The 13,473-nt window shown below is 39.0% G+C and overlaps 1 protein-coding gene across 3 annotated transcripts in view; it reads left to right on the forward strand.

Moving 5' to 3' along the window:
• LOC100872781 (neural cell adhesion molecule 2) overlaps positions 1-13,473 on the forward strand; it is a 244,676-nt gene that overhangs the window by 226,656 nt on the left and 4,547 nt on the right. For 2 of the 3 annotated variants that reach the window (XM_086904328.1, XM_086904329.1), the window contains 9 exons: positions 1,383-1,534; positions 4,523-4,667; positions 4,772-4,902; positions 5,796-5,955; positions 6,224-6,517; positions 8,752-9,060; positions 9,668-9,994; positions 10,302-10,492; positions 10,759-11,177. In XM_086904328.1, coding sequence (XP_086760454.1) covers positions 1,383-1,534; positions 4,523-4,667; positions 4,772-4,902; positions 5,796-5,955; positions 6,224-6,517; positions 8,752-9,060; positions 9,668-9,994; positions 10,302-10,492; positions 10,759-11,031 — 1,982 coding nt within the window. In that variant the 3' untranslated portion in view covers positions 11,032-11,177. Of the gene's footprint in view, positions 1-1,382; positions 1,535-4,522; positions 4,668-4,771; positions 4,903-5,795; positions 5,956-6,223; positions 6,518-8,751; positions 9,061-9,667; positions 9,995-10,301; positions 10,493-10,758; positions 11,178-13,473 lie in introns of those variants that run through there. The other variant, XM_086904330.1, reaches the window with a different exon arrangement.

The following is a 13,473-nucleotide window of genomic DNA, read 5'->3' on the forward strand; positions in this document are numbered from 1 at the left end:
TATATAAAAGAAATTTATCAACGTCAATTTTTCACGATGGATACTGCAAACGTGTCTCGAATAACGCAGTGTCGCGCGAAGAAAGAAAGAAAGAAAGAAGAAAAAAAATAGGGGAAGAGAGATAGTTAATTCTCAGGGCACGAGTGTTAAGGTTCAATTATGTGAAGACACAATGGAACGAAGATTGATTACTAAGATATTTTCCGCATTCGTGCAATTCTTATCGTTCGTTGAGAAACAGATTTTTCTATACAGGCTCGATCCATCGATAACAACGACGTAAAATAGGTGCTAATATCGCGAAAAATGTTCATAGCTTTTCGTAGTTTCGTGAAATATCGCGACTTTAAAAATAAATTGTCAACTAAAGTTTTCGAAATCATCGTTTATTTCAATGATTCTGTAATAAATACCGCCGCGTGAAGTTTTCTTTGTAACTTTTTCTTTGACGAGTAGAAGAATTACTTTATTTGAAGAATTAATTACGCGAAAATAATTATTCCAATTTTCATTATTATTCAAAAAATATATGCGTGATATGAATGGCAATGAATTACTGCGTTAACCGATTGTGTCTAACGTGACGATCCACGAAGTATCTGGGGCATAATAAACTGGGCACAAAGCTGGGAAAAAATAATGAAGGACAGCGAGGAGGAAGAAAAATCGATGACTCGATAACGCGAACAATTAAATCCGTGTAAAAAAAACAACGATCAGGAAGGTTGGTCTCGTATATAAATATATACCAAAAGCGTATAAAACAAATCTTACTTCAACAATCTTCCCTATTTTTAAATATTACCTCTATCTAAGATTCCATTGTGTACTCGTAAAAATATCCATCCTAAATAAAACGTTCAAAAATATTAAATTAAATTAAGGAGAGAATAATTTTCACGGAAAATTTAATTAACATATTTATCAATCACCAATTCCATTCTGCATCCGTTTCACTTGTCCATCCCAGCACCACACTTTCAACTTTTCCAACACCTACCCCTGTTCTACTATCCCCTTCCAGCACATACTTCCATTCTACTCGAACATTCTACTCGTTCCATCTGATAAGCCAACCCCCTCCCACGCCTCTTCCCCGCTCGCGGACATCGCGTTCCGCTCTACTTTTCCTCCCTTTCACAATAGTCGAAACCCACTCTCGTCCAACTCATCTCTCATCCAACTTCTTCTCCATATATATATATATATATATATATATATTCCGTCACTTCCAACGAATCAACTCCGACCCGAATATTTCCCCCTCTTAAATTACTGTTAACTCGAAATACATCCGTTATCTTTATTTCTTTAGCCGTGAAACACGCTTGTTACGCGAGCACTGATACTAATACGCCAATTCCAAACGACTACACTTGCAGTCTGGCCGTTGGAGGTGAGGATAATCGGGTCGAACCAGCCGTTGTCGGCGGGCAAGAGGTACGAGCTGGTCTGCGTCACTTCCGGCTCCAGGCCACCGGCCACGGTTACCTGGTGGAGGAATGATCAACGCTTGGTGGACACCAAGGAGAGCGTAAGTAGAGAGACGAAACCAACGGTTGTTCACCCCTGAACAGAATCCCCGGCCTCTCGACTCGAATAAATCGAAGTCACACCTCTTAAATCGGTGAAATATCTCGCCTCCCGAAATATATACTTGTCGCGGGAGAAAAAGGTGGGTTCCAGGGAATCGAACTCGAATCTCCAAGTGATCTAAAAATGATCTATCGCGGATATTATTTTTCCCGCGAGTTGAAGAAATTCACTCTCTTTCCACACCACCGTTTCCAATTTAATATTAATCCGATTGATTGGATACTTGAACTTGATTTATGGAAAATTTCATTCGTACTGTAATTAGAAACTTCACGTACTTCTTCTCGAGAGGTGTTATTTAAACGAAAGGCTCGTGAAAATGATTGTTGAAACTATAATTAGTCTGGTGACTTGTTAAACTTTTTATTTGCGCAACCTCGTTGCTCGGTTTTGCTTCTTGTTGCTCTTGGTGTTGCAAATATATGAAAAACGCGCAGGTTAAAAAGTTAAGAAGAAATATAGTTGTTCTCTCTCTGGGCAAACCGTTTTTTGCGAAACTGCTCGCAAAACTTTGTGGACGAGCTCCAGTGCAGAGGGAGCAAACAAGATTTGATACACCACTCGACGTGTATCAACTTCTAATCTTTCAACCTGACCCCTTGAAAGGAACAAAGGTGTAAAATAGGTGTTCCCGTACGCGCGTAGAATTCTCGCGTGGAATAGCGTGCAGGGATATCGTTATCGCATAGCTTTAACCCACGTTAAAAGCGCCATTAGACGGCGAATAATTTAAATCGAAGCGAAGCGGTGATGTGATAACGCTGCGCCTCCTAGTCTCGAATGCCTCGCGAGTCTATGCTCTCGTTAGGGGTAAGAGGGGGTGTAATTAAGGCAAATCGACCGGGCCACGAAACCGGAATACAACGGCCGGCTATTTATTGCACCCGAACCAATGTCCTTCGAAAAACAACGACCGACCTGGGGATTTAAACCTGGAGATTTACATAGTTTACGTAGCACGTAGGGTATTTTCGATATTGGGCGCGAAAAAGTGGCTGCTGTGCTTGAAGGAAAACCCAATACAGTTCAACAAAAAAGGAAAGATCCTAAAATCGAAATTAACATTGTTGCATATTAGTTAAAATTTCGATCGAATTTTCAGATTTTGATCCAAATTTTCAGATGCAGGAACGAAAGCATAATGATACACAGAGAATCATTTAGTATTTATATGCGAAAATATCGAAATCGTAAGAAGATGTAAAAGAAAGTTATTGCACTATCTTCGTGAAGAGGATCGTGATTGTGGATATTTAGACGAGAGACCGAGACATTGATATAAACTCTCTGCGGGCTAGAACGTTGATTGGGAAATCCATAAAGCCCAGAGGGGTATTCGCATCGAAATAGGCCATCGTGGAGAAAGAAGTACGCGAAGAGAATCCTCGCGATTGTCTCCGGAAATTTATCGAGAATCGTGAAAATAAGAAGAACGGGGGCAAGAAAAGATTCGGAAGGTTTCCATCCCCCAGTTGACAGGTTGATTAAAGCTGTTGTATTTAACTTTTCGATTCGTGTCCAGATACGAAAAGATTATTCGATCATATATAAGTTGTCGATTCGTCGTGAAAAATATGCGTGTTGAAACGAAAGTTTCCGAGCTGCTACGAGATTACGGGAAGAGGAAGAAGGAAGGAACCACCCTCCTATAGATTATACGCTCCCTCCTCGTATTTCTTCTTACGCCTCGCCCTCTTTTGTTTAACTTTCTTATATAAGCGGCGGAACAAAGCCTCGCGGAACGAGAAGCATCGACTCTGCAACAATATTTTCTCTGTTTCTCTCGTGGCAAGTGCCTCTTTTATTTCGTATCCCGCAATCTCCGCGTCTCAAATATTTATATCCCCGATCGCGAACGAAAATTGCGGATCAAGATTAAAATTTATAAATCGATATAGATGTCCCTGTTTACCCCGATCGAAACCCGATGAAACCGTGGTGGGGTTAATTGAAAATTTTATAAAGATACTTGCGAAAATTCACCCCTTTGTGTATCGATGAGAAGGATAAAGAAGAGAGCTCCTAGAACAGAATTTAAATATCTTGATAATTTTTCCGTGATTAATTAACATCTTTGAGCTTCCTCCAAATATCATTTTTGAGAAACGATAATTATAAATGAACTCGAGAAATTATAAAATTAGAAACTTCGATTGGGAATTAAAATAGAAGGTAAATAACATCGGGAAGGAATTTTAAAGTTTCGACAAACGTATCTCGAGAGCTTAGGATGTATAATAGTTTCTTCGATAAGTCGGAAATAAGATAACAAGGGAAGAAACTGTCACGATATATTTCGTGCGAGTTCAATTTCTCAGAGTTCCTTGTCGTAACATAGCGTACCGTAAAATTAAACAGATCCGATCTTTGGAAACTGTTCTAAGCCTATATACACTTTGGACGAAGAAAACTTTAACTCGCACGCGAAACACGCCCTCCTCTCTAAGCCTACGCCATAGACAGATCATTACTCTCGTGGAACATTTCGAAGTTTACTGCTGAATGGCCAGGAACGTACGGCCAGAGAAGAATACCGATACATTTCGAAGCGCATAGCTCGGACAGGAATAAATTTTATCTCCTTTCGTGTTTCTTAAAGTAACGTATACTGCAAGTAGAAATAAGATTGATCTCACTGTACACCCACGAATTCGAATAATTAAATATTCTGTTTATCGAAGTGAAATTTGAAAAGTGAAATATTAAAAATTACACGCCCTTCTCGAAAACAAATGAATAACAAAATGATCTTCTGTCAATTTTATTGTCATTGACGAAATGAAATTCGAACGAGAGAGAGAGAGAGAGAGAGAGAGAGAGAGAGAGAGAGAAAGAACGAATTGAGATCAAAAACGAAAAGAAAAGAAGTGATGAAATTGAAGAAAAATATACGTTACGTGAAGGAAGGTTAATGATGATGTTACAGATGTCGAACGATGGGAACACGACCACCAGCATCTTATCTTTCATGGCGACCAAAACAGATGCTGGTAGACAATTGTCGTGCCGGGCTGAAAATCCAATCATGGGGAGCGAATCGATAAGGGACGACTGGGTACTCGAGATACAGTGTAAGCGTATTAAAGACACACTGGCGGAGAAGCGACCAGTTGTCGATCAGTTACGATTATTCACCACCGGAACCGACCGACATATTGACGTTTTCAATTTGCAGACACGCCGGAAACGCGGATACAGCTGGGCACCTCGTTGAATCCCAACGAGATCCGCGAGGGAACTGACGTGTACTTCGACTGTTTGATTCACGCCGAGCCCCCGGTTTATAAGGTTGAATGGCGGCATTTGGTAAGCGGCTTTAATCGTTTATTTATATCTCGTGTTTATACCTCGACTCTCGAAACGAGAATTGAAAGGCGATTAAAATTTTCTAATTCTAAATTTACCAAACTTATACGATATATGCTCGATTCGATTAATTAATATTATTTTTAATAAATAAAAAAAGGTGCACTTCCTTTCTAAAAAATTTAAATTTTAAATTTTCATTCTCGAAGAAATAAATATCATGTTGATTATAATCTAGATAATAGTAAAACGTACGAAACTTTCGAAATGGCATGCATTACAATTTCAAGTTTGCGCGTTCTTAGCCCGTTTAAACTCGTTTCGTATTTCTTCCTTCCCGTGATCACCACTCTGTGTCTTTTTATCCCTTGACTAACTAATTTAAACAAAACCTGTTTCCGGGAGATCAAAAAGTTTCGAAAACAGTAGATTTGGGGGGAAGGGGGGAGAAAAATTTCGCGCGCGAGTCGTCTTGTTAGCGCAGAAATAAGGGTGGAAATGCAAAGTTGGGGCGAAACAAGGATATTCAAAATTCTGTAACGGCATCGATCGCGAGAAACGCGCCTCTTTATCCCGTTTTATCTTCGAACATCGTTGAAAAATGCAGCAAGATATTTCCCATGGGGATATGATATATGGCACAATTGAAACGTTCGAAATTGCATTTAAAACGACATCGAAAATTCTCCTTCCGAGAAGAATTGTAGAGAAATTTGAAAGATTTTTATATGTTATGTTTTATACAACCAGAAGAAGAAGAAGAAGAAGAAGAAGAGTAGAATTTTTATAAAATTGTCGAGAAAATCTTGATCCAATGCAAAATTTCCACGCGTTATGGTATCGTATGGTGTGTATAAACTCATCAACGGTGTATCAATCACTCTTTGTTACAGGGGAAAACTCTTCACTCCAACGTCACACAGGGTATCATAATCAGTAATCAAAGCCTGGTGTTGCAAGGCGTCGACCGTAAAAGCGCAGGCAATTACACTTGCGTCGGATATAACACGGAAGGGGATGGGGAGAGCACTCCGTTTTATTTGAACGTAATGTGTACGTGTCACTAAATAAATGATCAGACGAGGGAATCCATTCTTCGTTGCAACCTCGAAACTTTCGAGAAACGAAGAGAAATTGTGTAAAAATAAACAAATTAGATCTTTTTCTTTTCTTTTCTTTTCTTTTTTCTAATAACAACGTTCGATTTTCATCGAGTCGAAATATCTCTCTCGAGAAAGAAAGAAAAAAAGAAATTCGATCAAAGTCGTGAAACGAAGGCGTGGAATGGAAAAATTGATGCGATTCAAATCTGGAATTCCAGTCTCGCCCACTTGCAAACCGAATCAGACGAAGGTGCACGGCGTGGCGAAACAAGAAAAGGCAAACATATCCTGCCAAGTGGACGCGAACCCCCCCGAGGTTCAATTCCGTTGGACCTTCAACAATTCCGCCGAGAGTATCGACGTGGCCGCCAGTCATATCGCCAGGGCCGGCACATCCTCGATCGTCTCGTACACACCTATGACGGAATTGGATTACGGCACGTTGCTCTGCTGGGCCACCAATCGAATTGGACATCAACAAGTGCCCTGCGTCTATCACATTATACCGGCCGGTGAGGTATCTTTACGTGATAATTCCATCATGGAAATTCGGCTGTGTCGGTTGCGAGCCTCGATACTCCCGCGATTTACTTATTTTCTTTACTTTCGTTTACTTTAATCCCACCATTATTTTTTTTTTTTTTAATTTTATCACGTTGCGTTTATCGTATCGAGCAAATTAAAAATCTTGAAAAAAAAATATTGATGTCTACTTGTCCACTTGTCTGATCAGAATCTATATCAAGATTTCACTTGTCGTAGTTCCACTCTTACTCGTTCGATAAGTGTCATAAATTCTCCTCGACTCGCTACCATCATCGACTTTACCGACAGAGACATTTAATATAAATCCGTGATTACCGCTCCTTTTCGAAATATGAAAAGCATCTATGCGCGTGTTTGTCAATCGAGAAAAGTTCGTAGGTTGAATATGAGCGGATGAAACGCGGAGAGAGATGGAAAAAAATGAAACGTTCGCGGTCGGTGGTAATTACAAAAAAAAAAAGAAAAAAGAAAAAAAAAAGGTAGCGCTATGCTGACTTTTCAAAAGCGACAATCCCACCGTGGAAAATCGAGAAGTTCCGGGATTAAAACGGAAGTTCGTTATCACGTATGCGCGTGTATGTGTGGAAATCCGTGCATGGATGGCCCTATTTTTTTTATTTTTCAGTGACGAACGTGGCCATCAAACTACTGAAAAGATCCAATTGTTGAACGGAAAAAATAATGGTTGTTCGAATTTCGCGCCAAAATATATATCGAACGTTCATTACCTACATCTGATATCCGATCGACGAAGATGATCGTTTATATTTTCGTGATAATAATATATTGTATTTTTTCACGCGAGCATATTCTAACTGTCAATAAAAGTTCTACTATTTTTTTTCCCCTCTCGTTCGAAAGAGGGATTAATTTCGATACTCAAAGGAGAACTTGGCCGCTTTTCGACAGCAGAGGCAACTCGTGGCGCTCGCAGAGGATCGAGACGAGCAAAGTATTTTGAGAAATTAGAAGCAAAAAAAAAAGGATCAAAATAAAAATTCCGGCGCGTGATTACGGCAAGTCGTTTTTTGGAAACTACGAATACCCGGCAACTTTTCCTTCTCTTCCTTTGATCCCATTTTTATCCGTTTTTTCTCGCCGCGTTTCCTATCCTCTTCCCTTTCTTCCTCGTTAATTATTCTTTACGGCAAAACAAAAATTCACGGTGAAAATTAACCATCTGATATTTGAACGAAGTTTCGTAATATTCGTAATCGTGTTTCGTAATCCGTTCCAAATAAGATTGAATAATAAAACTTTTGGAATAGAGTTTTTAAAAGATCGCATTTAACCGATTCGGTGCTTTTCTGCGAAACTTTTTTTTTCTTCTTCGAAACGTGTACACAACGAGTGTATCGAACGATGTCTTCGTGAAAACAGTTATATTGCTTGTAAAATTTAAGGGAACGGTGAAAAAGAGAATAATGGCCGGGAAGCTTGGGTAAATAAGTTTAAACAGAAGCTTCCTCGCTTCTTGTTTACGCTACCATAAAGAGATCGAGTTTCAGACGAAACATAAAGTGCTGCACTCTTTGTCAATCTAATATTTCGCAACGAAATTATTTCTCAGTATAGAACCGTTATATACGAACTTATCCTTTCTGTACTTTTTTTTCTCTTTTTAGGATTTTTAATCATTCTCCATTAAAGTACAATATATGTATCCATTGCCTCGTTCCATTTATCGACATTAATAGCAATAGCTTTCTATTATATCGATAAGCTAAAACGAATCTCTCTTTGCTTTTATTAATTAATTAATAATTCTTCGAACGTAGACATAAAAATAATGGAGAAGTTAATTGACAATTTCTTATGAATAAATAAAAGTATCTATGATTATCTTTTAGACTTAACTGTAATCGTATCCCGTTCATTTGTTCTAATAAAAATTTTCAAACGAAACTTCAAATCCACGATTTGTGAACGATTGCAAAATTGTAAATTACAAATCTCCAAGAAATCAGAAAAATAAAATAAAAAGCCAGGAACGAAACAATGATCATGATAAGTGAAACGAGATAATTATGATCGGAGCAAGCGATATGAATTGCAATTGGACAAGTAGTACGAACCAATCATAATCAGACAATATGACACTATTACTGATCCGAATAGCAGAACTCGTCTTCAATAAATAGAAGGATTCGCGAATCCTTTATCCTATATTAAAATAGTACGTTACCGGTGTGCGCATCAGGTCGGCCCGATATGGTTCACAATTGCACCACTTTGAACACGTCGACCAACTCGTTCTCGGTGCGATGCACGGAAGGGTTCAACGGCGGCCTACCCCAGTCCTTTCTTCTCGAAGTGAGGGAGAGCAACAGCCAGGAATTGCGTGCTAATCTGACATCGCCTGTGCCACGTTTCAGCGTCACCCATTTGGAATCAGGCGCCCTTTACCAGGCCTGCATTTACGCGTACAACGATAAAGGGCGGAGCGAGGCGATGGTGGTTCAGGCCGGGACCATCAGGCTACCTGAAAAACAATTAACGTCAGAGTCAGGTTAGTGAAAATTATACTTGTGCTCTACTATACGAAAAATAAAGATAGAAATATAGGATAAGAGGTTGTTGTTCGTGGTACAAATGATCTGATACGAGAAAAAATAAGCGGGGAAGAGGAGCAAATCAATTTTTTGAAAATATTTTAAATATAATTAAAATTATATCGACTTATTTTTCTACGAAGTTGTATTACAAATAACGTGCTCATACAACAGCCTCGTTCATCGTAGCATCTTTTTTAAATGAAATTCGTTTAAAAATTTATCGACAAAAGAAATTATTCGCGAATAAATAGATCGAATTGTAAAACGACTTTGAACAAGTTTCATCGACAAAAGAGAGGCTGAAATGAAGAGGATAAATTTCAATTCGCGGTCGTGACGAGATCTTTGTGCATGAAATAATTTATCCATCCATGGCAGGAAATTGTTTCATTATGCCGTAAAACTGGTTCCTGTTAAGGCTGATTTCACATCCGTTTCGATCGAAATCGAATATTATTCGTGTTTTCGCTTTAATATCCGGAAACCGACAGAATTCGTCAAATTTATTTTTTAAACATATATATATATATAAAATTTAAAAATTGCATTTTATCGTTCTAGAGAGGCCGAGACAGAACATCAGGCTTATGCCAATGCTGAGCGTGATGATCGGCGTGGTGACCGCTTTGATCATCGTCGCGGTAATAGTAATGGTCGTGCTCAGAATTCAGCACACGCAGGTGGACGAGCAGAGCAAGTCGCAAATGGAGGACCACGGCAAACAAACGAAACCGGCTCCGATCCAACGGGAGCTGAGGTTTCGCGAGGGAAGCAGTTTGCTCACGGATGAAAAACATCCCAGCAGCCCGTTCAGAAAGCTGGAGAGCAGCGGTGACATAAGCGAAAACGACGAGAAGAATCCAGATATCATACCTCAGCAAATCACCGGTTCGTGATTTCCAAAGATTCGACTAGATTCGCTACTTCGCTTCCTTTCTTTTTTTTTTTTGAAGAATATCTTTTTATTTGGGAATAGATCCAAGTTTTGAAATGGACGACAAACAAAAATTCTTTCAACTATATATATAACACATATCCTCGATCCAAGTTTTGAAATGGACGACAAACAAAAATTCTTTCAACTATATATATAACACATATCCTCGATCCCTTCGAAAATTGACCGTAGTTAGAATTACTAATTTCTAATTATCGCGTTGGAAAGCAAACTTGAAACTTATATGTACACACACAGGCGACGAGCCGTCCGAGTACCTGAGAAAGAGGCGGCTCGTGTCGACAATCGAAACATCGCCATCGAGAAGTTTGCTGGAACACTCGACGGTCACTTCCGTAAGCGGGCACAGCAGTTACGTCGGTTACTGCACCATTCGTAATGGCATGCCGTTGCACGAGTTCTCGAATCTGACGACCAAGCATAAAAGCGTAAGTTTCTAATTCGCGCTAATGCGTTTCCCGATTATTCGCAATTACATTGCTCCCCGATTACAACTATTCCATCCAACCAACTTCCTCCCAGATACTCCCTCTCCCTCGAGCATTTCCACACACGCTTGTCGTTTTCATTCGATCCGCTCCCACAACAATGACGACAAAACGATTATTTGCCTCGTCCATTTGTATGCAACGACGAGTCTCAAGTCGCTGGAACGTTCAAAGGGCATCGATCACCGTGTATCCATAAATTGCAGTTTCAGCCAATAGTGGGCGACGATTATCAAAGCGGGGTTTGCACGCTCCCGAGGCAACACTGGCCGAGCCAAAGCGTTCAATCAATGTCGATGACGATGAGCCCGCCGATGCTCTACACAGGCCTCGGTGTCGTCACCAGGACGTGCCCCGCTACCACGTTGCTCGCCAAGGACGTGGAGGCCAGGATCCCGGCGCAATGTTGCATCCAGTCGCAGAAGGACGGCAAGATGAGCACACCGATCGTCATGGCGAAAAGGGAGAGCTCCGTGTGACACTTTTGTCGCTCCCGGACCAGCCACGTTTGAACAATTAATCTCATCGTTTCGTTTCTCGAATCTCTCTGTACAAATACTGGTGATCAGCGACGATTGGAGCATCGTTCGAATGTACGGATCAAAGATAAAAAGAATCGTTTCGTGGATCGTGCAGTAATTGGAACGAAGGATCGTTACGATGATTCCTTTCCTCGGTTTCGAATCTTTTCATCGTATTATCTTTTGCCTCCTGCTATCGTGCAATTCGAGCGAATTAAATCACGTATAAAAAGAACGATAGTAGTTCGCGATAGTAGTCGAATAAAGTGAGACGAATTGAAAACGCGATCTTGAATTGTATCAAAGGAATCGTTACCTTGTTATAACAGTGTAATCTCGAAAAACGGATAGATTGTGGTAATTTTCCTCGATAATTAAGGATAATCGCCGAATGGGAAAACATTTTTTATTTTTATCGATTATTTCCGACGAACAACCCGTACATTCCAAATCGACCAATCGTCGATTTTGTGTTCAGAGACATTCGATAGTCGCGTGTGTGAAAACGATGTGAGCGTAAATAAAGCGGAATACTTACATATATATATATATATATACACACATATATATATGTAGAACCGCACGCAAATTGGAAACGAGGCCGGTTGTATTTCGAACGAATTTATTTCCTCCGCTCGCGATAATCATCGCGTTTAACGTCTCTCTGTTCGATCAAGTGCCCTTTTTACATTGAACGGACGATTCTTGAGCCACCGTGTGTGAATATATTTGAAAAAAAAAAAAAAAAAGAAAGAGAGAGAGAGAAAAGGAGAGGAGGAAGAGAAAAGTAAAGAAAAAGGAAACATGCGTTGGGGATAATCGCGCGTAATGGTAAAAGACGTGCGAGTGCGACCGGGAACGAATTATTGATAGGGGAAATATATACTTATACATATGCGTGGGGTTTCGCTCGTGCTGTACATATACCTTGAATACGAAGGATATTTTATACAGATTGCTATAGTATAAGGATGAGAGAAAATTATAAAAAATAAAAAAAAAAGAGAAATAAATGAGGGAGCGAAGGAGGAGGAGGGAGGGAGGGAAGGGGGGGGGAGGAGATAGAGTAAGCGAGAAGCCATTTGTATCCCATTTTTACCGGTTATGGTAAGAAGAGAAGGGAGAAAAAAATATACACATTGTACAATTCCGTTTAGCCGTTGTAAGTATAAATAATGTATATGGGTATATAAATCGATCGAGGCAGCCAGAATAACGTACACTGAGAAATGTCCTACGACATGACGAGTTTAAATAGTCAATGGGAACAAGAATTTCGCATGTGTGTGTGTATATGTTCGATATCGAAGAGGGGGGGAACGACAAGGACGTAGAAGACATATCGTACAGCTTTTCCATCAGTGAAAAAAAAAAAAAAAAAAATTGAAATTAAAAGAAACGAAGCATTGGAAACGAGATGAATCGAACGGAAGAAAGAAAAAAATTGTATAAAAAAAAAAAAAAGAAGAAGAAACATGAAAAAAGATCATCTCCCGTTGCTTTCGTCAGTATGCAGTATTCTGGATTTTATTGTAAAATTACGTATTTGTATAATGTATAAAGTAATGATTTTCCTTCTGGGTAATGATTCGAGGATGAAAGCAAAAATACAACAAGAAAAAGGAAATCCCCTTTCGTCGTGCTCTTGTAAAATTATTAATATGTTTCGATGCTTGAAAAATTCAAAGATCGTTGTATTTATTGTTACAATAAGAAAACTTGAACATTTGATTCTCGTTTGATTTGCAAAATTCAGAATAAATATTATAAATTACTTTTAAATTATATTTGACCTATTTCGATACTTTTAACATTTTTAAGATTCACAAATTGAATCTTAAAATTTGTATCTTAATTTTTATTCTAAAACTTTGCAGATCAATATGAGAAGATTAGAAAATATAATATATTTTCCATAGAAAATGAGCTAAAGAATTGTAAATGTATTATTGTATGATATGTATGATGACTTCTATCCACGAATCGTTACTAGAAGCTCGTGAAAGGGAAAAAAAGACGAATATTTATAGCTTCCTTGATCGTTAAGCACAGCAAAGATGAGAAAACAAAAAAAGAGGAGAGAGAAAGAGAGAGCTTTCGCTTCGCTCTGTAAATGTCTCCTTTTCCTAATAAGTGGTGAAACACATTTGTGTGCATGCGTGTGTATCTCAGAGACAAAGAAAATATTTGGTGGGAAAAAAGAAGGAAAAGGAAAAAGTACGAAAACATCTGGATAATTTAACAGATAACTCAGTGTAATACGGTCATAGGAAAATGGCGAACAATGGTTTTTCACGAATCATTCGTGTAAATATTATCGAGAATTAGTCGTTCTTTCGAATCCTCTAGATGAATGTGTTCTTTCGATCTTTAGTCGTTAAGTTTTATCCTCGAAGACAC

The sequence above is a fragment of the Apis florea genome, unplaced genomic scaffold, assembly GCF_048593485.1.
Source record: "Apis florea isolate Af1SG1 unplaced genomic scaffold, ASM4859348v1 contig_2350_pilon, whole genome shotgun sequence".
Lineage (NCBI taxonomy): Eukaryota > Metazoa > Arthropoda > Insecta > Hymenoptera > Apidae > Apis > Apis florea.